This window comes from Phanerochaete carnosa, assembly GCF_000300595.1.
Source record: "Phanerochaete carnosa HHB-10118-sp unplaced genomic scaffold PHACAscaffold_1, whole genome shotgun sequence".
NCBI classification, from domain to species: domain Eukaryota; kingdom Fungi; phylum Basidiomycota; class Agaricomycetes; order Polyporales; family Phanerochaetaceae; genus Phanerochaete; species Phanerochaete carnosa.
In genome coordinates, this window is record NW_006767628.1 from 3,162,174 (window position 1) to 3,184,146 (window position 21,973).

General features: G+C 52.3%; 11 protein-coding genes across 11 annotated transcripts in view; 6 read left to right on the forward strand and 5 right to left on the reverse strand.

The window, feature by feature from the left end:
- PHACADRAFT_134200 (uncharacterized protein) overlaps positions 1-1,607 on the forward strand; it is a 6,740-nt gene extending 5,133 nt beyond the window's left edge. The window contains exons 18-25 of the mRNA XM_007390434.1: positions 30-150; positions 204-293; positions 349-489; positions 537-589; positions 644-971; positions 1,029-1,116; positions 1,178-1,299; positions 1,360-1,607. Of these exons, the coding sequence (XP_007390496.1) occupies positions 30-150; positions 204-293; positions 349-489; positions 537-589; positions 644-971; positions 1,029-1,116; positions 1,178-1,299; positions 1,360-1,433 (1,017 nt within the window). The 3' untranslated portion in view covers positions 1,434-1,607. The remainder of the gene's footprint in view (positions 1-29; positions 151-203; positions 294-348; positions 490-536; positions 590-643; positions 972-1,028; positions 1,117-1,177; positions 1,300-1,359) is intronic.
- Positions 1,608-1,777: 170 nt separating this feature from the next.
- Positions 1,778-4,952, forward strand: PHACADRAFT_247410 (uncharacterized protein). The gene is made up of 9 exons (XM_007390435.1): positions 1,778-2,008; positions 2,067-2,402; positions 2,463-2,576; positions 2,631-3,567; positions 3,625-3,949; positions 4,005-4,085; positions 4,140-4,250; positions 4,305-4,744; positions 4,798-4,952. The coding sequence occupies exons 1-4, from the start codon at positions 1,849-1,851 to the stop codon at positions 2,783-2,785; spliced, it is 765 nt and encodes a 254-aa protein (XP_007390497.1). The 5' UTR covers positions 1,778-1,848; the 3' UTR covers positions 2,786-3,567; positions 3,625-3,949; positions 4,005-4,085; positions 4,140-4,250; positions 4,305-4,744; positions 4,798-4,952.
- Positions 4,953-6,325: 1,373 nt separating this feature from the next.
- Positions 6,326-6,725, reverse strand: PHACADRAFT_247416 (uncharacterized protein). Its single transcript, XM_007390436.1, has one exon. The coding sequence runs from the start codon at positions 6,647-6,649 to the stop codon at positions 6,446-6,448; it is 204 nt and encodes a 67-aa protein (XP_007390498.1). The 5' UTR covers positions 6,650-6,725; the 3' UTR covers positions 6,326-6,445.
- A 1,455-nt stretch (positions 6,726-8,180) lies between these two features.
- Positions 8,181-9,099, forward strand: PHACADRAFT_204214 (uncharacterized protein). Its single transcript, XM_007390437.1, has 3 exons — positions 8,181-8,478; positions 8,543-8,635; positions 8,691-9,099. The coding sequence occupies exons 1-3, from the start codon at positions 8,231-8,233 to the stop codon at positions 8,902-8,904; spliced, it is 555 nt and encodes a 184-aa protein (XP_007390499.1). The 5' UTR covers positions 8,181-8,230; the 3' UTR covers positions 8,905-9,099.
- A 93-nt stretch (positions 9,100-9,192) lies between these two features.
- On the reverse strand, positions 9,193-10,849 carry PHACADRAFT_247419 (uncharacterized protein). The gene is made up of 6 exons (XM_007390438.1): positions 10,428-10,849; positions 10,175-10,373; positions 10,072-10,117; positions 9,975-10,013; positions 9,693-9,915; positions 9,193-9,633 (listed from the first exon to the last, which is right to left on the reverse strand). Exons 1-6 carry the CDS (start codon positions 10,843-10,845, stop codon positions 9,395-9,397), a joined length of 1,164 nt encoding a protein of 387 aa, XP_007390500.1. The 5' UTR covers positions 10,846-10,849; the 3' UTR covers positions 9,193-9,394.
- Positions 10,850-11,584: 735 nt separating this feature from the next.
- Positions 11,585-15,298, reverse strand: PHACADRAFT_204217 (uncharacterized protein; the record flags this gene model as incomplete). The annotated part of the gene is made up of 16 exons (XM_007390439.1): positions 11,585-12,075; positions 12,135-12,224; positions 12,277-12,624; positions 12,685-12,915; positions 12,965-13,147; positions 13,201-13,498; positions 13,548-13,623; positions 13,681-13,849; positions 13,900-14,001; positions 14,059-14,199; positions 14,254-14,419; positions 14,471-14,536; positions 14,584-14,875; positions 14,925-15,041; positions 15,088-15,228; positions 15,277-15,298. The coding sequence occupies 16 exons, from the start codon at positions 15,296-15,298 to the stop codon at positions 11,986-11,988; spliced, it is 2,532 nt and encodes an 843-aa protein (XP_007390501.1). The 3' UTR covers positions 11,585-11,985.
- A 196-nt stretch (positions 15,299-15,494) lies between these two features.
- On the forward strand, positions 15,495-16,654 carry PHACADRAFT_180219 (uncharacterized protein). Its single transcript, XM_007390440.1, has 6 exons — positions 15,495-15,595; positions 15,663-15,714; positions 15,788-15,883; positions 15,949-16,077; positions 16,134-16,217; positions 16,272-16,654. Exons 1-6 carry the CDS (start codon positions 15,584-15,586, stop codon positions 16,361-16,363), a joined length of 465 nt encoding a protein of 154 aa, XP_007390502.1. The 5' UTR covers positions 15,495-15,583; the 3' UTR covers positions 16,364-16,654.
- Positions 16,655-16,943: 289 nt separating this feature from the next.
- On the forward strand, positions 16,944-19,185 carry PHACADRAFT_247423 (uncharacterized protein). The gene is made up of 5 exons (XM_007390441.1): positions 16,944-17,895; positions 17,951-18,376; positions 18,430-18,457; positions 18,510-18,602; positions 18,660-19,185. The coding sequence occupies exons 1-5, from the start codon at positions 16,995-16,997 to the stop codon at positions 18,679-18,681; spliced, it is 1,470 nt and encodes a 489-aa protein (XP_007390503.1). The 5' UTR covers positions 16,944-16,994; the 3' UTR covers positions 18,682-19,185.
- A 19-nt stretch (positions 19,186-19,204) lies between these two features.
- On the reverse strand, positions 19,205-20,698 carry PHACADRAFT_247425 (uncharacterized protein). The gene is made up of 5 exons (XM_007390442.1): positions 20,592-20,698; positions 20,493-20,536; positions 20,190-20,438; positions 19,548-20,136; positions 19,205-19,488 (listed from the first exon to the last, which is right to left on the reverse strand). The coding sequence occupies exons 1-5, from the start codon at positions 20,691-20,693 to the stop codon at positions 19,300-19,302; spliced, it is 1,173 nt and encodes a 390-aa protein (XP_007390504.1). The 5' UTR covers positions 20,694-20,698; the 3' UTR covers positions 19,205-19,299.
- Positions 20,699-21,006: 308 nt separating this feature from the next.
- PHACADRAFT_67768 (uncharacterized protein) lies at positions 21,007-21,165 on the forward strand (the record flags this gene model as incomplete). The annotated part of the gene is made up of 1 exon (XM_007390443.1): positions 21,007-21,165. A coding segment is annotated over one exon (159 nt), but the record flags the coding sequence as incomplete, so codon positions are not given.
- A 123-nt stretch (positions 21,166-21,288) lies between these two features.
- Positions 21,289-21,970, reverse strand: PHACADRAFT_82332 (uncharacterized protein; the record flags this gene model as incomplete). Its single annotated transcript, XM_007390444.1, has 2 exons — positions 21,289-21,676; positions 21,729-21,970. The coding sequence occupies 2 exons, from the start codon at positions 21,968-21,970 to the stop codon at positions 21,289-21,291; spliced, it is 630 nt and encodes a 209-aa protein (XP_007390506.1).
- Between the last annotated feature and the right edge of the window lie 3 nt (positions 21,971-21,973).

Sequence of the window (21,973 nt, forward strand, 5' to 3'; positions counted from 1 at the left end):
TCTTATTTTCCTGCTGTAAGGTCCTCTAGCGGGCGCGGTCCAGTTATCTGGAAAGCCAGGCTCTTCTCAAGCGTGAATCGGAGCAGAAGAAGGCAGAAAAGGAGAGTGCGCGACTTATCGAAGAGATGATCTGGGGTGTACCTCGAGGAGGTACGACATGCGAGGTTCAGGATGGTTCAATCTCAGCTGAAGTTCGTTTCTAGTGGCCGCTCCCGTGCTCATAGATTTCTGGCAAGAAAATTTCAGGGTGCAGGTGGCAGCTCGCTCGGGAAGGCTTCATCTCATCACGGAGGGTAGGTGTCTCCGTTCATGCCCATGCGGAACATGATCATTTACGCATCGCCTCAGGCGAGCCACCCAAGAAGCGTCAGAGACTCGAGAACGATATTACTGCGCCCGAGGACCGCCAAGCATATGAGCCGGACCGGCCTATGCAGGACGCCAACCTTGACATAGACTTGGCATGGGGTGGCGGTGGAGGTGGCAATGGTATGCTATTCTTCCATTTTCCGAGAAGCAATTAACAGTGCGTTTAGAACATGCTATGCAAGATGAATGGAATATGGATTCTCGAATGCGCTCGTCTGAAGTGATTAATATCCGTCTACTTGTCTTTAATCTCGATCTGAAACCAGTAACATAGGAGCCCGGCCAAGGTCGCCGTGCTTCACGGCCTCCGTCGGCGTTCGGCAGTCAGTTCGAAGTAGATGCTGTACCGGCGCGATGCTACGGCTCAGGATCTCAAAGGAGCAATTTTTTCCCCTGGGATAACGCCGCTGTCAGCTCATCTGTGTCCGGAGTGGCTGCCGCTGCCCCCGGGGGAAGTGACCGGCTGAGCTTTACTCATGCCGACTCACGCCTACGGGGAAGTTCTATAGATAAAGACAGCATAACCGCTGGTGTCGTACCAGAGTCGCCTCCGTCCTTACGCGTGTCAGCGTCCCATAGAGACAATGTCTTCGAATTCGACGGTAAGACTGTTGTCGTCACTTTTGTCCCGCTTAATACTAATTGTCGAATCACTCCAGTTCCCGCGAGTATTGCGAATGCAGAAGATTCGCAGATGTCGGATGCTAGCGTAATGACCTTGGAGAGGAATTCTTTCAATTTTTTGGAGTAAGCACTGTACCGGTTTAGGAATCGTTTTTGTTGCTTGACGTCAGTCACGGTTTTGTAGGTATGCAAAGATGCAGCTCAACGCTTTTCCATCCGCTACTTCATCACTGAATTTCAGTGACGTTGTGCCTATCGAGGCAAGTACAAGGCATGTCGCCGCCGCTGCGTTCTATCATTGTCTGGGTAGGTCATACCCAAGCTGGGATTCATCTTGCTTTTGTTACTGATCCTTTGTGAGTATAGTCTTGACAACCAAGGATCTTCTTAGAGTCAAGCAGGAAGAGCCATATGGTGAAATTGAAATTGTAATTCGCTGAAGGCACTAGAACTCTTCTCTTTTCTTCCAGACTTCCCTTTCTCGCAATGGTTTGCTATGCTTCCGCCTTTCCATCCCTGCTTCATCAGGCAATTTTTATCTAGCTTCCGCTGTCATGCCGTCAATACTGTCTTTTGAAGTCGAATATGTTATACAACTGTGGTGCAATATCAATAAGGCTTATAGCTATTGAATGTCGCGTCGTCGTTCGTGGGTCGACACGGGCCGCGGGACCATTTTTGATCATTTTTGAATGAAGCCACGTTCAGATTAAGCGCCTATAGATGGACCCACTATTTTGACTTCGAGCATGTCGAATCACACCACGCCTGTTTGCCTCTCGCATGAGACCACAGCTTGCCCGCCTTTTCAGCCGTTCCTTTGCTCTGCACAATTCCCTTCATTTTCACCGCAACATGTCTTCCTCACCTTCGCCAGCCGTCCTCGCGTCCCGCGCTGTGCTCTCAACCATCGACCTCTCTGAGTACGACCCGGAGCAGTCCAGGCTTATGGAAGAGAGGTGCATCTTGGTTGACGAGCAGGATCGTGCCTTGGGTGCCGCAGACAAGAAGACATGTGAGTTCCCATGCCTGTGCAGTTCCACGCTTCAACTCGACCCGTTCTTCCGCGCCAGGTCACTTGATGGAGAACATCAACAAGGGTCTCCTCCACCGCGCCTTCTCTGCGTTCGTCTTCAGACCCTCGGACGGCAAGCTTCTTCTCCAGCAGCGCGCCACGGAGAAAATCACATTCCCGGACATGTGGACGAATACCTGCTGCTCGCACCCGCTTGATGACTTCGAGGAGGAGAAGGTCGAGGAGGAGCAGCTCGGAGTGAGGGTAGCGGCCTCCAGAAAGCTTGAGCACGAGCTGGGAATCCCTCGCGCGCAGACCCCGGTGGATCAATTCCAATACCTGACCCGCATACACTACCTGGCGCCATCTAATGGCGCCTGGGGCGAGCACGAGGGTGAGTAATGCAGTGGCTGCCCGAACATATCAGACAAGGGTTCCTGACATGCCCGCACAGTCGACTACATTCTGTTCCTGACAGCTGATGTGGATGTGACGCCAAACCTGAATGAGATCCGAGGTTACAAGTATGTGTCCAGGGATGAGCTCCAAAAGATGTTCGAGGACCCTTGTAAGTCCACGTGTGCCGGCTTCGTGGCGCTCTTGTGTTAATGAAGAATGCTAGTGAATTCTTTTACTCCGTGGTTCAAGCTAATCGCCCGGGACTTTTTGTTCGGTTGGTGGGACGAACTCCTTAGGCGGAAGGATGCCGGCGGCAAGGTTAATGCGAAGAGCCTTGGTGGCGTTGCGGACGGGAGCAAGGTTATCAAGATGGCCTAGAAATGCGGCGTCCTATTCACACCCTAATTTGTTGCTCATATTCCCGCAGATAATGTTTTCTATAAAGTACATACAATAACATGTCATGAAACAGTCGTAAAATAGTCGTGCAACAACCTCAGACATTACAGTGTATTGATTACCTTGGACCTTCGCAGAGACCAGACAACAGAACGGTGGCTGGGGCATTATAGACATCGTTTTAGTCTGAAACTAGGCCTGACGACATCTACTAGCTGCGGCTGGATCTAGCCGTGCCCCGCCACCTTAGCAGCAAGGCACGGCGCATCAGAGCAGCATTAGACGGGACTGCCGTACTGCCGGCGACGGCGGCGCCATATATCGAGGAGTGTAGCGGTAAGGAGCTTGACGGTGAGCACGAGAGCAACAAGAGCAAGAGCACCGAAGACGATGACGAAGGTGTAGAAGAGCGGCGCGCCGGTTGATTCGACGATAATGCTGAAGATTTGAGTGATGAAAAGAACGATTGACCATGTCATGAAAGCCTTGGGAGTGCTCATGCGAAGACCAAGCGGCTGGAATCCCAGCTTGCCGTATTTCTCGTCGGAGAGGAAGCTGACCTGTAAAAGGCTGAGAACAGAGCTAGGAAGTCGCAAGAGAATCAACCTACCGCATCGACGGCGACGAGATGGAGCTTATCGTGAAATTTGTGGAGCAGCATGACGCACGAGACGAGAGATAGTGTTTGGACCGCTATAGCCACGAGTCCGACGTAGTAACTAAGGATACCGCGAGGGTAAGAGACAAAGATGGCTGAGACGCTATAAGCAACACAATCATCAACAACTACCGAGAACGGACGAGTTTTGTGTGCTCACATGAGTAGGCAGATCGACATGAGGCGAGAGTCGCGCCACGAGTCGTACATGTCGGCAATAAACTGGCGCCAGTGCATCGTGTACGTGGTGTCGTCGACATAGAGATCGTCCAGCTTCTTTGTGATACCTTTGTTGTGGCCAAAGACCAAAGTCGACGCGATCTTCATATAGAAAGGGTCGTGTTCGACGAGCTCCTCGCGCCTGCGGCTGAAGCGGTCCAGTCGCGCAAATTCCTCGCCGTACATGTTGTCGAACCTGTGCTTGCAAATCGAAGTCGAGATCCGCGCTGCCATGCAGATGTAGTATGGGCTGTACGTTTCCTCGTCTGCAGAACGGTTTAGTCCATGGACGATCAGCGTCAGAAGCAGCAATCGGCTTACCGTCTACTGCAAGTAGCTTGATGAATATCTTACACTGGTCCGCATCGAAAGGGAACGTAGAGGATCGTGACGTTTCGTGATCTGCGCGAAACTACGTGTCAGTGCTGCGCAGCATAAAGCCGGAGAATGCTGTACCAAGCTGTCCGTGGCGCAGTACATTGACCAGGTCCCGGAGCAACTTCTTGGGGATAGGCCTATGCGGGAAGTATTCTACGTGTGTCCAGTAGTGCTCCTCCAGCACAAATCCTGCGAGAAAATGTCAAATCTGAACTTTACACGAATTTACGTAGAAATGCTCACTGAGATGCGCCATCGAGACCACTCTGGAGAACCCCAGATCGGAGAGTTCGTTGGCATTGAGCCAGAACTCGACCTGTGTGTCGTGGTTCACGAGATAGTAGTGGCAACTATCAGGCTCATCAGCGCGAATGTAGAGCTCGGTGTCAGCTGTTATCTTTGTCTGGAGGTTCGTGGCCATGTTTTGAACGAGGCCGACACCTTCCATGACGGCGCTATAGATATCAGCCTTTAGGATGTTGCTGTCGGTGACTACGCTGATCAAGCTATTGACGAAATATGTGGCACCTTCGGGATGGAGATGCTGCACCCAGGGACTCGGAGGAGCACGAAGAGTGCATGCCATAGAAGCATTTTTCTCATCAGTGTCATTATCAGGCTCGAGGGGGGACGAGAGTTCGGCGTAGAGCCCGACGGGGATGGTCAGTTCCACGGACTGGACACTAAGGTGTGGGGATCAGTGGCGTGAACAGTGAGTAGAGCTGCAAAAGCATACAGCGGAAACTTGCGTGAGTATCTGGTGCTAGCATCTGCGGTGGTGGGGTGCAGTAAAATGCCCTCAGAATAAGCAGGCGGTTCGCACTCCTGCTGCTCCGACTCGATGGAATTGTGCGATGCCATGGTGAGTGGGATGGTAAGAGGAGCGATTCCGGCGGCGGGGTGCAAGGAAGCACCCACGGCCATAGTTATACATATACGTGTCGGGCGAAGCTGTCCATGTAGTTAGCTGTACACGGCGACTTGCACGCAAGTTCAACAGCAGGCTTCCCGGAGGCGCTGCACAGTGCACACACAGCCTTGGCGCTCTCAGGCAGAGCTTTCAGGCATTCTTTTCCATATGAGTGTTCTGTGAAGGCAATAGACGCCCTGCGGCAGCAACCTGATCACTGGGTGGTAAGCGCGCTTTTTTCCGGCGTAAAATTGGCCAAAAACTGATTGAACAAGGCCCCAACTTTCTCCGGTTTTCACTTGAAAAAAACCGAAGGCAAAACTCAGTTTTCCGCCAGTTTTACTGTGTTTTAGACCATTTTGGCTGGTTTTGCACCAGTTTCTCCTCAGTTTGCATCGGCGTAGAATCGAGGAATAACGGGGCCTTGTTTAGCTGCTTTTCCTTGAGTTTTCTCAAGAAAAAAACTGCGCTTACCACCCTGTGAATGAGGCGCGGCAGCACAAATATTGTTTCTGTCAGATCTTATCGGAGCCAGCCAAATAGCCGTGGTCGGGGAGTGTGTTCCCCGTGTGCTCTCCGGTGCGTTCTCAGCGAGTAAAACCGGGGTTTGCACTTCTCCTGACATTAAAAGTGACACCTGTTCACGTTCTGCGGGCCCATGCAAAGGGCGTTTACCGCGCCGAGATGTGGCGGGAGCATCCGCGGACGTATGGATTGATTCGGAGCACGAATTTGGCATACCTAAGCCCCGTTATCTAGATGCGGTGTGGTACACACACTCAGTACCGAGCACCAAGCCGAGTGGGCACCCTGGTATCCAGAAATCCTACAAACGTCAGTTTTCGGTGGCGGGGAAACAGGGCGATGACTGGGAGCGTATGTTGATTACGTATCGCTATATCGCCAGGGATATTCTAGGTATGCATTGCCACTGCGACTGGTCTTGACAAACTCAGGAGCCAAGATTTCTGGGTATAAGAGAGCGATGATTCTCATAGGCTTTCTGGTCGCGGTCCTTCTCTTCTCTTACGTGTTCGGAACCTTCGGAAACCACATTCAGTTGTTTACTGCCAGACAGCTGTTTGAGGAAAAGTATTGGCCGGAGAAAGGTCGATGTCACATGTCGTCTCCCTGACCGCTGTTGGACCGAATACCCTTCAGTGCGCGGAGTATTTCATTATTTATGGCATGGTGACTGGTTCAGTAATAACACTGGTTCACAGGCCAAACATAGAAAATGCTAGATCCATCTACATTGTCACCCGAGACGAAGATACCGAAAGTCTCTTGATAGATGCGTAAGCTGCCTCCCAATAAGTATCGCGGAACACGCTGATCATGTCTCGTTCAGGGGGTTGGAGCCTCGCGGTCGCAGTAATAAGCCAACTGCTACCGCCGGCGGGAGCGGGAGCCAGAATGGTGAAGTCGACGGCATATACAATTGCAATGCTCTTGACTGATTGTCCTCAAAAAATCAGGGACGCGTCCCGCGAGGCCTAGGAAGACAGACGCAGCTTGACCGTTCACATTCTACAAAGTGAACATTATTTGCTCTTGACATCGGACATTTATGGACTATGCTATACGATCTATTGGATAAACGCAGACTGGCAATTTGTCCCTTTGGTAATGTATGCCTTTGATGACTGGGATCGATCCTAGGATTGAATCCGTCCATTTTCTCTCGGTGTATATGCGGATAATGGTCAAACATTGGTTTCTAGAGCCCCGATCTTGATGAACTCGAGTCTCCATTCATATCGGAGGTTTATGGAAGAGCTCTCAGTGCGACTTACCGTGCGTTGACAGTAAATTGACATGATTGTTCCTATCACCCGGTACATGCGCACCTAGTAAGGGCCTTCGTTAACCCGGAGAAATGGAATTGACGGTCCTTGGCGGATAGGATTAGCCTAGGATAACCTGGAAATTTCTGTGCGTAGATTTGGATGGAGATGTACTTGAGGGGCATTATGTATCTCTCTCGATTCCAAGAGTATGTCTTCTGACAAAGCGTGACCTACAGTAAGCTACTCAGCCTATAAATGTCACATGATCGTCGAGCCTAAGTCAAGGCTTACTTTGGTCATAGCTGATACTAACACATGTCAAGATGCACATGGCAAATTTTGCACAGCAAGATATTGAGTAAAAGTGCAGCTCCCTATTCTTGTTGTAGGTGCCGCCTAACACTAACCGGAGCGAAACCAGCGAGCATTGAGGTCAATTATTGAAGTAAGTAATTACTTTTTGTCACATCCATGATCTCAAGCGACTGGCACATCTGGATGGGTTGACAAGTGTACACAAGCATGGCAGGTAAAATCCACAAATGGTCATAAAGGGCGCCCTGCACATTGGTTGCTGCTGGTGCTAAGTCCAAAATCTTCTGGCAGCTCCTCCAGCTGAGTTCACACGGCAAATCAAGTCAGAAAGACCTTCTTCGGCAGGGATTCTGCTGTCGGCGCTGTTGCGCTCGAGGGGTGGCGCCAGGTCCAAATGAGCAGGAATTTGGCTGTCCTATTAGACACGGACACAGCAGCCGGGACGACAGACTTGTCCTGCTCTCCATAGCCTCAGTCATAGTAGACAGCGTCTAGCTGCAGTTCCATCTGGTAAGCATTCCGTGAAGTGCGGAAAACGGAGAACGCTCGGCTTACGCATAGATCATCTCAGTTTAGTTGGACTTCCTACCTATGCAGAGCGGTCCTCCGGAAGGGACTCACCTAATTGGCCAGGGGTAGCACCGTGGAAACCTCATCGCCTGCTCATGACGCAGGAGATGGTAGTTGAGCTGCTGACACATTAACCTGTGTGTAACCACGCTGTAACCCAAGTCTCCTGTGCCACCAGCAATGTACCACTGAGCGCCATTGACCCTATCCTACTAGCTTACGTTGTTAGATCGCGTCTTATGCCTTGTTCGTGGGTAATTACAACGTATTCCCGTAGTGTTTTCCGGCGCGTGGTGGGTATCGGACGTGATGTCGTGATATGTGCACAGGATCTGCCAGTAAGCAGACTGTCGCGATGCAATGACGTCTGGTTACAATCATCGCAACTGTCAGTCTCGTGCCAAGGAGCTATGAGGACGAGCATTGGTGAGTAGCTCGGGAAGCTTTTCAGAAAGGCGAGCGTTTCCTCACCCAGCTGTATAAAGCTGCAATGGAGAGTGGGTCAGGTCAGAATTCCGCCGTTCAAGGAACGCTTCGACTCGGACCTATCATCACCAGAACAATTGTCACCACACGACATTGTCATGGATTCCTCCAACTCCGCTCCCGTACAAGCCGCCAATTCGTCAAAGTCGGAGCCTGTGATTGGCGCTGTGGCTCCAGCGCTGGGCGCGTCGGGCAGTAACGTAGCCGAGGCCTCCATTGTCGGGACTATGATATCGGCTAACGACGACGACACAGCTCCTGACAAGGAGCCGGTCGCAGTCACTGTGGCACAGATTGCTGCGGTGAATGTCCGGACAGTCATGGATGCCGCACTGGAAGAGGAGATGTAAGCGACTTTATCGTCTACTTCACCGCCAATGTTTGATTCTACTGATCGTACACTGGCTCAGTGATAGCGAGACGACTGCGACATGCAGTGACCCAAGCTCCGACGAGACATCAGACGGAGAAGGCATTGACATAGACGACCTGTTGCGCAGCGTGTAAGCCCGAATCAGACACCCCACGCCGTATGAGACTCACTAATGAGCGTGATAGTGGGCTAGAAGAGCGAGGGCCGCAAGATAAAGTCGCTGCTGGCCCGCCCGGAAAATACCCACCTCGAACGGGACCAGTGCCAGTAAATGGCGACAAGAGGAAGGACAAGGGGAACAAGAAGAAGGACAAGGAGGACAAGAAGAAGGATGAGGGAAACGATAAAAAATCAGCCCCCTCGACCGGCTCAGCTCCCGTCTCCAGCTCCCAGAAGTAGCAGCTGACTTCGCCCGCTACCATGCATGCCTTCTATAGGTCCTATAGTTATGAGATAGTACTTGATTTCGAGACATCCTCGACATCTGGAAGGGCTCATTGTATATGCTGTATAACGCTATGCAGTACTATGTGGCGAAGCATCTTGAGAGTAGTCCAACATATCTTTCGTATTGGGCTGTTCTACCCATCAGCGAAATATCACAAAGCAATTAATTCAAACTCAAAGCGTACCGCTGCGCACTTCGCCATAATGCCACGATGATATGGCAATAACATCCGGATATAAGATGTTTAACAGTTCCCCTGACTGCGGTACATTTCTATCCAACGCACTGAAGCCAACCGATGAAGAGCATATCGTACATCGTTGCCATCAAGACTACATGGTATTTCTGAACTACTGCCAAAGTTTGAGCAGGTACAAAGCGATGAAAATTGAAGATACAAACCACAAACCAAGCATCCAGTCAGTGAGTGAACACAGTGGCTCAATACTCTCCATGACCATGTGCACTATGACCATGTGCACTATTGTGCCCATGAACACTGTTCTGCCCGCTTGCACTACTGTCCCGCTGCTGTGCAGAACGTAATATCCAGAGCTCCTTCTTAGAGCCGAAGCCCAGAGGTCCCGCTTTCCCCATGGGTATGCTCCCGTCCAACTTGAAGCCGATCGAGTTGAAATAGTCAAGGACGTACGCGGCCAGCAGACTTCTGTCTACTTCCCCTGTAAAATTTGGACATGAGCGGTGCAAAGTACGAAGCTGCATGAACGTTCAGGCTGACCCCCAGCGTTTTTCTTAACCTCAAAGATGAACACGCCGCCTTCCGTGCGGCGGTCCGCTGAAACCTTGTGTGGCCACAGGGCACGTATAGCCTCGCTTAAACTCTCAGCAATGCGTGGCGGGGCATCGAGGAAGGAATATTTGCTTCCAGACTGAGAGACGGAGATGGAGAAGAAGTACGGCAATTTCTCATGCTGTGCCCGCGCAAAGATGAGCTTCGTTGGCTACGGGGAAGAGATGAGCACCGCATCTGGGCACAATGGTTTGAGATACAACAACGAACCGGCTCGCCAGTATGAGTAGTGGACTGATACATATAACCCTGGAACCATATGATCGATGTGAGGCGCTACAATATTTGCACAGACGTCGATACGCACTTGATGGGCCAAGACACCCCAAAGTGTGTGGATCATACGACGCGCTCTGAGAGAGGAATGAGTGTGAAGTATACTAATCGTTTGCTGTGCTCTCAGTACATACATGATATAATCTGTCCCGGAGCTGGCCCACGGAGTGCCGTTAAAGACGGCACGAAACGTACTTTCTCGAGGTACATCGTTACTGCCACGATGTGGCCACATAGGTAGAAGATTTTGTCGTATCTCGTCGACGGTGGAGGGGAGGGCGATATTCTCCATCCGGATCTCGTTCGAGCTGGGAAACATCACGAACAGGTGACCTATGCTCCCACAAATCAAGATGGACATTCAGTACGGTAGATTATCGCACGTACCTGGCAAGTACTGTTGGGTAGAGTTCGCACGAGGCCTGCCGGTGGGGCTGATAGGCTCGCGTGGCTCCGAGGGTGCCCTGCTGGACTGTCTCGATATGGGCTGGCCCATGGACTCTGACCGCTCGTGCGTTCGCTTCTTCATAGCGGATTTGAGTGGCATAATTTTATGATTCGGTGTCGAGATAGTGTTACTCCTCTGATGCTTGGATTTTGGCGCGGGCTCAGGCGGCGGAGGCACATAGGTTTCGTACCGGTGTCGCATAGAATAGGCATAGGGGTCCTGCCGAGGAGGAGCTGCGCCGACGTAATGCGAGACATAGGGTACAGAGCCTGCTACCTGAGGAGGTGGATACTGTGCTTGAGACGGCACCTGCTGTACAGGATAGTACGCTTGAGGGGGATAGTAGGTGGCCTGCATGACGGTCGCTGGCAAAGATAACAGAGATGACTCGAGGGAGAGAGGGAAGAGGAATGATCATCCCCACTCTGGTTGCGGCATTACGAGGCGTCTAGGAGGCAATTGGCTGCAACGTGGTGAGGTGGGCGATCAGATTGGGCAAGCAGATCACCGGGAAGCCTGTGACACCATGGATGAGCGCGAGTCCTGGAGGTTGGAGAGAGCATATAACCCGAGAGGGAGGACGAGACAGCAGCGGAGGCGGGAGTATATCCAAGTCGTCGTGCCTCTGGCGCCGGCGGTGGTCTGAGCGCGAGGGACGACGATACGGGGACGGTAAAACCCGCTGACGTGAGGCGCCTTACACGAGCTGGGTGCAAGTCAAGACTGCCTGGGGCAGCCTCTCTTCCGTCTCATCTCCCACTGCAGAATGTCGTCCACCTTCATCCACTGGCTGCGCTCGCCGGCTGCAAAGGAATACTTCCTCAGTACGTGTCTCGCGCCAGCTCCTTGGTCGTTTGGTCTGAGCAGTTGCGCCAGGCACACACTTTTGGGGGCCGGTTCGTTCAACGGACCCGCATAGGCTCGATGATTTCTGACCACAGCGATACCCATAACAGGTCGCCAACTGGGGTCTGCCTTTGGCAGCCCTTGCTGACTTGAAGAAGGATGAGGAGGTCATCTCAGGCGCAATGACGACTGCCCTTGCCAGTTACTCGTGAGTACGCTCGCAAGAGCGCGTTTTAACGTCACTGACAGCTTCTCTCCCTAGAATGGTCTTCATGCGCTTCGGTGCGGTAGTCTTCTGTCACATGAGTCCTCGCTTGCTAACTGAAGTATGACAGCGTGGCGCGTCCAGCCCAGAAACTATCTCCTCTTCGCGTGTCATGCGACGAATGCGACCGCACAATCCGTCCAATTGGCTCGCTTCATAAACTACTGGAACATGGGTGGCAAGGAGGCGAGAGAAAGTAAAAAGAGTGTCCCCGAGAAGGTGGTCGAGGCTGCACAATGAAGCTGCACATAGTGGTCTGCGTTCTGCTTGCTTAGAGGTTTCGTGCCAGAGCCAATCTCGCTTCCGTGTACCCTCTGGGCCAACCTCAACGGATATATCTCCTAGAGATTCAACATGCGAGATCACAAATAGTTGTGCTAGCGAGACTACCAAAATTCGTCGTCGGCGTCGCCGCCCTTTTTCTTTTTCCCGCCCTTGCTCTGAGCAAGCACTTGCCGCTCGTACATCTCCGCGATCTGAAGAAGCTCATGTCACTGCCCGCATGGAAACTTTTCGCGGAGTTCTGGATGCTTACCTGCTCTGGTCCAGTCGCGTCATCTGCTCCCTTATCGTCCCGTACCCGGATGAAACGGGGGAACCGGAGGGAAATACCTCTTTCATCTGCCTGTTCCACAGGCAGTCAGTAATAGTGCTTGGAAGGTGCCAGAGTCACATACCAATCCCTGTGCAGCTGTGTACACAGGACTCAAGCTCAGGTCTGCTGTCAGGACCTCCCAGACGACCTTCGGTTCAAACCACACGTCAGGCTTTGCACCGCCGACCTTGATGTCTCCTCTTGGTTTTGTCAGTTCCAGCGGCTTGAGAAGCTCATGGTGCTGCTGCAGAGCCTCGTCGCTAAAACCAGTACCAATCTTGCAGATCGTCTGGTATTGCTCGCCGTCCGCATCGTAGCAGGCCAAGAGGAATGCACCGTACACGTTCGTACGCTTACCCTTCCCGTAATAGCCCCCCACGACGACCAGATCCAGTGAGTCACCGACCCCTGCCAGGTAGTCTTTCTTGAGCTGTGCACATCCATACACGTGAGCCATCCTTGGACGGAACGCTATCGGGAAATGACGAACCTTGAGCCAATTCACGCTGCGCCGGCTCGGCTCATAGTGACTAGCTTCCGTCTCGAGCATCTTGACCATAAGTCCTTCACAGCCATCCTTAACACTCTCTTCGAGGAAGGCCTGGATTTCTTCCGTCGTTTCACAGTCCTTGGACTTAGCGAATGTAAACTCTCCTTCAACCTCCTGGAAATGTGTCCCTAGCAGCTCGCGGCGTTCTGCAAAAGGGTGGTGCAGCAGGGACTAGCAAAATTTAGCGACGACTATGCGGAGAGAAATAGAAGAGCCTTACCTCCCCATTCAGGTAGAGTAGGTCAAAGCCAAACAGGCATACCCATATCTCAATGTCCTCGACCTTCACGTCCTTACGTTTTCGTTTGCTCAATTCCTGGAATGGTTTCAGTTGTCCAGTCTTCCGGTCAACAGCGACGGCCTCCGCATCCAAGACGAAAGACTTGGCAGTACTCTTCATGCACTGTCGCCGGAGTTAGCATTCACTCACCACGAGGATGCGTGCATGCAACTTACCCGAGGAAGCTGATCCATCAAATCTGGATACTTCTTGCTCATGTCCTCCGAATTACGGCTGAACACCGCAACCGTGCCGTCATCGAGTTTGTGTACCTGCGCGCGCTCGCCATCGTACTTGTACTCGCACGTGAATTTCTTGCCCTCGAACCTATCGAGCACCTCGCCGATGGCTTTAGTCGGTTTCGCCAACATAGGTTTCAACGGCACGCCGGGCGTGAGCTTGCACCGCTCTTTGAGCCCATCTATGCCGACCTCGAGGAGTGCCGGAATCACGAGGTCGTACGAAGGCAGTTCGCTGCGGCACGGGGTCAGTGCGCGGAAACTGCACCGTACGGGATGTTTACCTGTACACAGACTTGACCACCTCCGCAGCATGCTCGAGGCGGCCAGTAAGCTTTTCTTGGTTCAGCCTCTTGGTTGCTGACGTGGAAGGACATGTCAACAGGGACGAGTTCGGCAGCAAAGCACAGCGTATACCTTTTTCTTGCTCAGCCAAGATTGCTGCATGCGCCAACGCGACAAGCACGGTGCGCTCAGCATTACCGATACGCAGCTTGCCTTCCAAGGAACGGATGATGTACTTCGCCTCCTCCCCTTGGCAAGCAGCCAAAAGCTTGGTGATAATGGAGACTTTCTTGTTTTGAGACTGCGGTGCCGTCAGTGAGCGACAAATAGAGGAGGTACAAGATTACTCACAGAGTGACCAGTGCTGGACGCAATTTCCTTAAGATTCTTGAACATGAAGGGTACTGTGAGCGGTTTGGGCTTGAACAGAGTCTTCTGAGCGTTCTTAGAGTTCTTATGACACGCTTGGCGATGAGCGAGACTGTTTAGACAAGAAAGCGACGAACTAACTCTGGCGACAAGACCCAAGTCACCTTCTTTCTTCAAGTCTTGTTTGATGACTGTCATACTTCTACCCGTCGACTCAGCAATGGCCTTGAGCAGCAAACTCTCGCCTATGCCGAGTTCAATGCCCACGTAGTCTGGGCACAGCTAGAAGAGATATCTCATGAGATGACCTCTTTAAGTGTTGCACGGAATACATACTCGATTGATGCAGAGATATACCGATTGAAGTAAAGAATCAGTGTCACCAGAAGCACTCCGTTGAATGACAAGCAGTAGAAATGAGGTTAGCAGAGAAGTCTTCTCTAGTCGTTTGGTAGTGCCCTCGATCAGCCCGAAGACTTTCGCCAAAGCGGCGTACGGAATACTGATAGAATATGGTCAGGTCAATGCAAGTGAACATGGGTCGGGAGCGTACGGGTGTCCTAATTCCCATCCGCCTTCGATATCGACTTCTTTCGTCTTCGATAACACTGCCTCAATACTGTGTACATCAGATGCATGGCTTCCTGTACGACGCGCACAACGTACTTTTGGGTAGCCTCCTCCTCGTCAGTCTCTTCCTCCCCCTCATCGATATCTTGTTCCGGTGCCTCGTCCCCGCTTGACGCGGAAGAAGATTTGGCATCCTGCCCTTCCTTGTCTTCTTCCGCTATCACCGCGGCCTTAGCCTTGCCTTTCGACTTGACTTTCCTGTCGTTCTTCACTTTCGAAGGCTTCGCTGCTTTGCGCTTTGGTTTCGAGGGTCCTGAATCCTCGTCCTCGTCGGACGGTGGCACGAGCTCTGCCTCGGACGACATGGCCACATCTGACTTTGCAATGGCTAGGCGTACCGATAAATAGAGATTCACTAGGAAGGACAAATATCTTACTAGGCAGGTCATCTTCATCGTCCGAGGCTATGATTCTGCGTTTTTTTGCTTTCGGAGGCTGCTCTGGCGCGGCCCCCGACTGTGCAGAAGATGCCTGTTTCCGCTTAGATCTTTCACCTGAGACGCGTAAGACACGCTAATTTGGCTTAATGTGAACGCGCACTAGTATCTTCGACATCCATGTTGTTCTCTTGCGCGACTTTCACCTCGGGTTCGCGTTTCTTCTTCTTACCCCACATCTCCCCGAGCGTGGACTGTTGCGGTGGTGCTGGCTTCATTCCCTTTGATACGTCGATATATTTCTCTGAGGATGCTTCAGATAGCGTATCGAGGTGTAAACATTTATACTGACCTAAGGTGGTCTGCCTGCCCATCCGAGGACAAAGGGTGTGAAAGAAGATGCGTTGAACCCAGCAAGTCGCGGCAGCGCGTGTCGCGACGGTCATCCAACAAGCTTGATTGACGCCAGTGACGCATCCCCGGTCACGCGTGCCATAGCACGTGGCATATGTGCCGAGAGTCTGCCGGTCGGAGAATTCCGGGCTGTACAGTTTTCGCTCCGGTGGCTTGCTTTCCTGCCCGTCACGTACCAGATTCAAGTGTAGCGTAAGGCGGCTCCGGCAAACGTCTGCAACTCCCCCGCCGTCCTCATAATCAACATGGCCGAGCAGGTGAGTACTCGAAGGCCAAGTTCTTAGGGCAAAATTATGATGGTACGATCTTCGACTCGCTTTATAGATTGAGAAGGCATACCAGAAGCAGCATCTCTTCCAAAACGCGAAGGCTCGCGGTGCGTACACGGCCGTCACAGACTTGGGGATACTGTGAAACTCATTAGAGCGACGTTGCATGATATGGCTCAGGTGGTAAGAAGGTCTCGACCAAGGAAAAGCGGTGGTACAAGGATGTCGGTCTGGGCTTCAAGACCCCTTCTGAGGCCATCAGCGGCACTTACATCGGTACGCCTGTATCATTAATCTTGAATGCATCTCCTCAATGCTGATTACAGTGTGATTGCGCTTAGACAAGAAATGCCCCTTCACCGGTGACGTCTCCATCCGCGGTCGTATCCTAACTGGTCGTGTCGTTTCCACCAAGATGACCCGCACCCTAGTCATTCGTCGGGATTACCTCCACTACATCCCCAAGTACAGTACGTACACGTCTGGGCACAAGAAGAGGGAAGTGGAGTCTCATGCTTCATTGCAGACCGTTACGAGAAGCGGCACAAGAACTTGGCGGCACACGTCTCGCCCGCTTTCCGTGTTGAAATTGGCGACATTGTTACTGTCGGTGCGTGACTTCCGTATGATGCGCAATTGGTCCTGTTCCTCAGATTTTATGCAGGCCAGTGTCGGCCACTGTCGAAAACCGTACGCTTCAACGTTATTCGAGTAGCGAAGAACAAGGCGGCGGCCAAGACCTTTGGAAAGTTCTGAGCGGACTCTTCCTGGACAGGGTCTGAGTGGGCGTAGATGCTGAGGCATCGATGCTATGTGTTGTTATTGCTTTCCTATCCGTGTTCTGTGCGCATGCGACAAAGTGACCATTACGCCTATGAGAGGAGAGTGCACGATCAATCAGTGGATCAACAGAGATTTCACGACTTCAAAGAGGTTCGCGGGCTGCTTGGGAAACGGCGACAGGCGGCGTAGATACGTCCGAGCTGTATCCTCGCTTTGGGATTTGAGGGTCAGACGGCTTCAAATACTCAGTGCTAGCGTGATCAGATTCTGGAGTGAAGCGAGCTGGCAAAGGCCGGGTAAACATCAGCCAACAAGGAACGCCTTGCAACTGTGGTGCTTCAGTTCTCTTGGCATCCTGCGCCGTGGTTGACGACGATCTCGACGACGACCAGATACCGACGCTCCGCCACTGACAGTAATACTAGTTAACTCGATCTCTATCCTTTTTCCTCTGAGTGGCTCCGCCGCCGCACCCGCCAGCGAAGCCGAGACCTAGTCCAAGCTGGCGCCCACACTTCTCTCCGTATTCGCCTCTAGGCTCTCGAGGTCACGACCGCAGTCTCCTCAGCCAGGTTCTCCGTCTTCATCCTCTCAGGCCCTTCCCATGGGCCAGCAACAGTCGAAAAGGAGTAAGAAGAGTGGCAAAGACAAGGATAAGGATGCCGAGTCGAATACGCCTCCTGAGCCTACCGAAACCAACGATTCCACACCAGCCAGCACAGTCTCCAGAGGGACAGCTCCCCCGCTCTCTGCTGCGGGGCCCCTCTCGAACGGTGCACACACCAGTTCGCCCGTACGGGTCAATGTCACGGACCCCGATGGCGGCACGGTTACTTCCAACGGAAGCGGTTCAAGACCGCCCGGGAGCGATGGCTCACCAACGACAAAGTCCCCCAACCCTCCGTCCTCGGACGCATCGTCTTTGCCTTCGCCGTCCACATCTCCTCTCGCTGCCAACGGCAACAGGCCTGCTCCGCTCGATATACCCGTTACGCAGACCATCCTTTCCAACTCGCTCGCCCCGTCGGGGCTCCCGACACCGGGTTCCACCAACAGCTTCTCGGTCGGTGATGCGAGCTATGGAGGGGGCGGTGGGATGAAGGACAAGAGTCGCGCCTTGCAGCTCGACATTGACGACATGATCCAGCGTTTGCTCGACGTCGGTTACACCGGTAAGGTTAGCAAGTCGCTTTGCCTCAAGAACAACGAGATTGTCGCTATATGCCAGGCAGCTCGCGAAGTGTTCTTGAACCAGCCTACTCTCATCGAGCTCTCGCCCCCTGTGAAGATCGTCGGCGACGTTCACGGGCAGTATTCGGACCTCATCCGGCTGTTCGAGATGTGCGGATTTCCACCAGCTGCCAATTATCTTTTCCTCGGGGACTACGTCGACCGGGGCAAGCAGAGTCTCGAAACTATTCTTCTCCTCCTGTGCTACAAAATCAAGTATCCAGAGAATTTCTTCCTCCTGCGAGGAAACCACGAGTGTGCAAACGTAACAAGAGGTAAGCGCTTAGCCAGAATCTATGTTCCTGCGTTGCGCTGACGTCCGTCTTCTAGTGTACGGCTTCTATGATGAATGCAAGCGACGCTGTAACATCAAAACCTGGAAGACGTTCATTGATGTCTTCAACTGTCTCCCAATCGCTGCTATCGTCGCGTCTAAAATATTTTGCGTCCATGGCGGCCTATCCCCGTCGCTTCATCATATGGACGACATTAAGCGGATACAGCGACCAACGGACGTTCCAGACTACGGTCTCCTCAATGATCTCCTTTGGTCAGATCCGTCAGACACCGCGCAAGACTGGGAGGACAACGAACGAGGCGTCAGCTATTGCTTCGGGAAGGCGATCATCAATGACTTCCTAGTGCGATACGATATGGACTTGATATGTCGAGCGCACATGGTTGTGGAGGACGGATACGAGTTTTGGAACGATCGGACGTTGGTGACCGTCTTCAGCGCACCAAATTATTGTGGAGGTGTGTCACACCAATCACTTAGTAATTGCCATCTTCTCACATATTTACTTCAGAATTCGACAATTATGGAGCGTGCATGAGGTTTGCTCTACTTACCATTTGTGTTGCCTCCGCTGACTTTCTATCATCCCAGTGTATCGGAAGAGCTGCTTTGCGCATTCGAGCTGCTAAAACCTTTGGACGGACCTGCTTTACGGAAGGAGATGACCAAGGCTAAGCGGAAGAGGTATGACGCGTTCCCATTGCCGCGTTAGCGCTGTACTGATCCCTGAACCCCGCGCAGCATGATGGCGACGACCACTTAGGCCTGATCCTAATTTATTCACTCGGCGTGCGGCTTATACGATTATAGTCTTGAGGAGTCTAACTTGGTTTGGTGCGTTTGAGTTGGTTGCCGTCCTGGCGCAGCTGAGGAGAACGAGGGGACCAACCGAGTTGTAATTGTGGAGACGAGATGCAACCTTGCCACTCGGTTCCAGGATACCTTTCAGTTTCTTTCTCATGTTGCGCTCGGTCTTCTAACGAACTCTAACGTACACCCTACCGCGCATTCATTCGTTACCATCTCTTTCCCCTCTCTCTCAACCTTCTGCTACTGCCGGTCCCATCTGCATCAATTCTGTCAAGGGCATCTGTCTTGTGTTTTTTATTGCCGCGTTTCAGTTTCCTTCGCCATTGTGCTATAGCTTCACCTGTTCTATTACTCATTTTCAATGTGGTTCTCCGCATGCACGTCCTTCCCCTTCCTTTACCGCACATCACATTCTCGGATCGAGCAGATTCCAATATATACATAGGCATAATATACGATACACCATGGCGGACGGATTGATCATTATCTGCGTGAAATTGATAGTGAAAATACTTCTACTGTCTGGTATCCCGACACGGATTAAAGGTAGCTGTGAGTCGCGAGACTAGAGCTATTGCTTCCGCAATATATCGTATGCCAGGACGCCGAAGGCAACGATGATTGCTCCCGAACCGAGCAGACTCCAGCCCGTAACGCTCTGCACAGAACCCCCAAAGATAATGTCCGAGATGAAAACGAGAACAATGGTTAGTAAGTTTCCGACGGACGTAACAATAGGCCCCCATAGGCCCAACAGAATCTATTTCAGGGGCCGAGGCTGAGTATTGACTTCGAAAGCACAGAGATATGGAAGCGCACCATAAGAGTTGCGTTGAAAGCGACGCCGCTCAAAGCGATGCATGCGATGACGGATACCGTCTTAATATCAGCAGGCAGGTGGAACGTCTCTAGGCCGTAATAGTGCAGAATAGGAATTGGCACCCAGAGAAGCACGAAGGTGCAGACACCGATGGCGGAGGTGAGGGCGTTCGCGTAGAGACCGAACGGAGGGGGGTATACCATCTCTGGCTTGTCAAAGATCGGTGTCTCTGCGGGGTCGTCCATAGCGCTGACGATAGGTTCGTAGGCCGCGTCGGCTGGTATTGGCTCAAGATGGTCCGGAGGTGCGGCATACATCTTGTATAGCACTTGATAAATGCCGTATATGACGGAAGCGATCAGAGTAAGGAGGTCTCCGATGAGAGCCATTCTCGTCTCGGCCGCTGAAACGCCTGCGTCCGCGCTTGCAGGTGCACCGCTACTGCCGTACACCACCAGCGCAGCGCCAGCAGTGGCGATTACCACGGACAAGAGACGGCGCGCTTCCCACCTCAGTCCGAATAGCCTAACCGTTAATATGTACGCGAAGAAGGCATTGGTGTTCCATAAAGCGGTGACATCAGGTAATCTGGGAAGCGGACGTCAAATGATTGCAAGGAGAAAGAGAACAAAATAACTTACGGAGCTTGTGTGATAGCAACAAACCAAAGCAAGGCTGGTACGGAAACAAACAGAGATAATATGACGACCAGACGAAGGGACCCCCAGATGGGGAATGACGCCGGACTGTCAAAGACGGTAGGAGCGATGTGCTCGGCTAGAGAGACGTACAGTCCTCTGATGATTGCGCGAGGAGAGTCCTTGGAGCTGATCACGAGAAATAGAAAGTGGAGCGGCCACATTATCGCAAAGGCGGAGTGTACGATATAGCTGCACGCCTGCTGATCAGTTTCGTGTGCAAAGGGCGTCGCATTCAAGACTTACAATACAAAGTACGGTTGGCGGAAGCCGAGATCCGTCTGGACATACTGTGCGGGACATAAGCCTTCGGATGTGCTGCCAAATGAAAATGCCCTGCTTTACCTGAGTTAATTGACTCTCGACCACGAAGGTCACAAGCATTAGGGCAAACAGGACTCCTGCCAATTTCCCCCCGGCGGCAGGATTGAAGCTGGCGGTGTGCATGTTCGCAGAGTTACCAGAGGAATATGAGGGTTATGGCTGAGCTTCATCCAGGAAGCAGAGGTCGTGTGCGGGAGTGGGTGCTGGGCGCGCATTAATATTTGCGCCCACGGGGTTACTGACCCACCCCGAAACGGATGATAGCCACGTGGGCGCGTGTAGCTGAAACTGCCCTCGCGTACGACGCTCAGGCTCAGCTCACCGACAGTCAACAAGCTCCTTCGACATGCTCCGCACTCTGCTGGCTTCGACACGACCTCTGCTGACCCGTTTCAGGGCTGCACAGCTGCCACATTCTCATTTCCATCTCCACCCACACCCTCCGAATGCGCCGCAAGTACAGGTGCCTGCTTTAGCTCGGGGCATGAAGGTTCGATCCTCCGTCAAGGTTATGTGCGGAGGATGCGCTGTTGTTAGGAGGAAAGGTCGTATCTACATCATCTGTTCGAGGAATCCCAAGCACAAGCAGGCACGTCTCAGTTTTCCGTCCCTCAAAAGCGTGCTCTCATCTCCAAAACAGCGTCAGGGTTGATTAGACAGCCTGCACAGCTTGCAGACGACATTGTAGCAAACTCATGCTACACGTTATACCACCGCTCTACCGTGTCCACATTTGGAATTCGTACTGCACACCTTTCTCTTCCTGTATTTCCCGTGGTACTTCGAACCCAACCCAATCCTGGAGCTCTTCGTGGGTGCACCTCGACCATCTCGTTATGGTTACATCCTCCGTCTTCAAGAAATCCGGCAGGAATACATCGCATTCATCGAATGAAGGGGATAAAATCCGTGTCAAGAGGACTCTATCCACGAATGTAGGGGAGGAGGGTGGCAGCTCGAGTGTTTCCTTGTACAGCGTTGCTCCACCAATAATGAAGACACGGTTGACGTCAGTTTTTTCTGATCCAGAGTCTTGCATGCTGAGCTCCGTCAAAGCAGACGGCAGGTCTGCGTTCAAGCGAACGGACGATGTATTCGCCGTCTGCCTACGGTCACGCTTTGAGCACGTTAAAGTCCTGATATTCTCGCTCAACTCACAGCTGGTAATCTTGATTACGACTGATCACCACATTCAAGCGGTCCCTAAGAGGTCTGAACTTTGCGGGGATGCTCTCCCATGTTTTCCTGCCCATAACCACTGCATTCTTTGTTCCCTCCGGCGCGCCCGAGGTGATGCGGGCGAAATATGTCATCTCCTGAGGTAGCCTCCATGGCAGTCGCGAACTCTGTCCGATACCATTGGAGACAGTGGCAGCGACGATAAGTGAGAGTCTGGTCATGGC

Bases quoted from the DNA above. Each gene is read 5' to 3' on its own strand.
- PHACADRAFT_247416 (XM_007390436.1), bottom strand. From the start codon at position 6,649: ATGGACGGATTCAATCCTAGGATCGATCCCAGTCATCAAAGGCATACA.
- PHACADRAFT_180219 (XM_007390440.1), top strand. The intron at 16,078-16,133 runs GTACGTACACGT...GCTTCATTGCAG, and splicing joins CCACTACATCCCCAAGTACA to ACCGTTACGAGAAGCGGCAC. The intron at 16,218-16,271 runs GTGCGTGACTTC...GATTTTATGCAG, and splicing joins TGGCGACATTGTTACTGTCG to GCCAGTGTCGGCCACTGTCG.
- PHACADRAFT_247419 (XM_007390438.1), bottom strand. From the start codon at position 10,845: ATGCAGGCCACCTACTATCCCCCTCAAGCGTACTATCCTGTACAGCAG. The intron at 10,374-10,427 runs GTACGTGCGATA...GTGGGAGCATAG, and splicing joins TACCCAACAGTACTTGCCAG to GTCACCTGTTCGTGATGTTT. The intron at 10,118-10,174 runs GTATGTACTGAG...TTCCTCTCTCAG, and splicing joins TCCGGGACAGATTATATCAT to AGCGCGTCGTATGATCCACA.
- PHACADRAFT_247425 (XM_007390442.1), bottom strand. From the start codon at position 20,693: ATGCACACCGCCAGCTTCAATCCTGCCGCCGGGGGGAAATTGGCAGGA. The intron at 20,537-20,591 runs GTAAAGCAGGGC...TGTCCCGCACAG, and splicing joins TCGAGAGTCAATTAACTCAG to TATGTCCAGACGGATCTCGG. The intron at 20,439-20,492 runs GTAAGTCTTGAA...GCAGGCGTGCAG, and splicing joins CGCCAACCGTACTTTGTATT to CTATATCGTACACTCCGCCT.
- PHACADRAFT_204214 (XM_007390437.1), top strand. From the start codon at position 8,231: ATGGATTCCTCCAACTCCGCTCCCGTACAAGCCGCCAATTCGTCAAAG. The intron at 8,479-8,542 runs GTAAGCGACTTT...ACACTGGCTCAG, and splicing joins GCCGCACTGGAAGAGGAGAT to TGATAGCGAGACGACTGCGA. The intron at 8,636-8,690 runs GTAAGCCCGAAT...TGAGCGTGATAG, and splicing joins GACGACCTGTTGCGCAGCGT to TGGGCTAGAAGAGCGAGGGC.
- PHACADRAFT_247410 (XM_007390435.1), top strand. From the start codon at position 1,849: ATGTCTTCCTCACCTTCGCCAGCCGTCCTCGCGTCCCGCGCTGTGCTC. The intron at 2,009-2,066 runs GTGAGTTCCCAT...CTTCCGCGCCAG, and splicing joins TGCCGCAGACAAGAAGACAT to GTCACTTGATGGAGAACATC. The intron at 2,577-2,630 runs GTAAGTCCACGT...GAAGAATGCTAG, and splicing joins AAAGATGTTCGAGGACCCTT to TGAATTCTTTTACTCCGTGG.
- PHACADRAFT_247423 (XM_007390441.1), top strand. From the start codon at position 16,995: ATGGGCCAGCAACAGTCGAAAAGGAGTAAGAAGAGTGGCAAAGACAAG. The intron at 17,896-17,950 runs GTAAGCGCTTAG...TCCGTCTTCTAG, and splicing joins GTGTGCAAACGTAACAAGAG to TGTACGGCTTCTATGATGAA. The intron at 18,377-18,429 runs GTGTGTCACACC...TATTTACTTCAG, and splicing joins CGCACCAAATTATTGTGGAG to AATTCGACAATTATGGAGCG.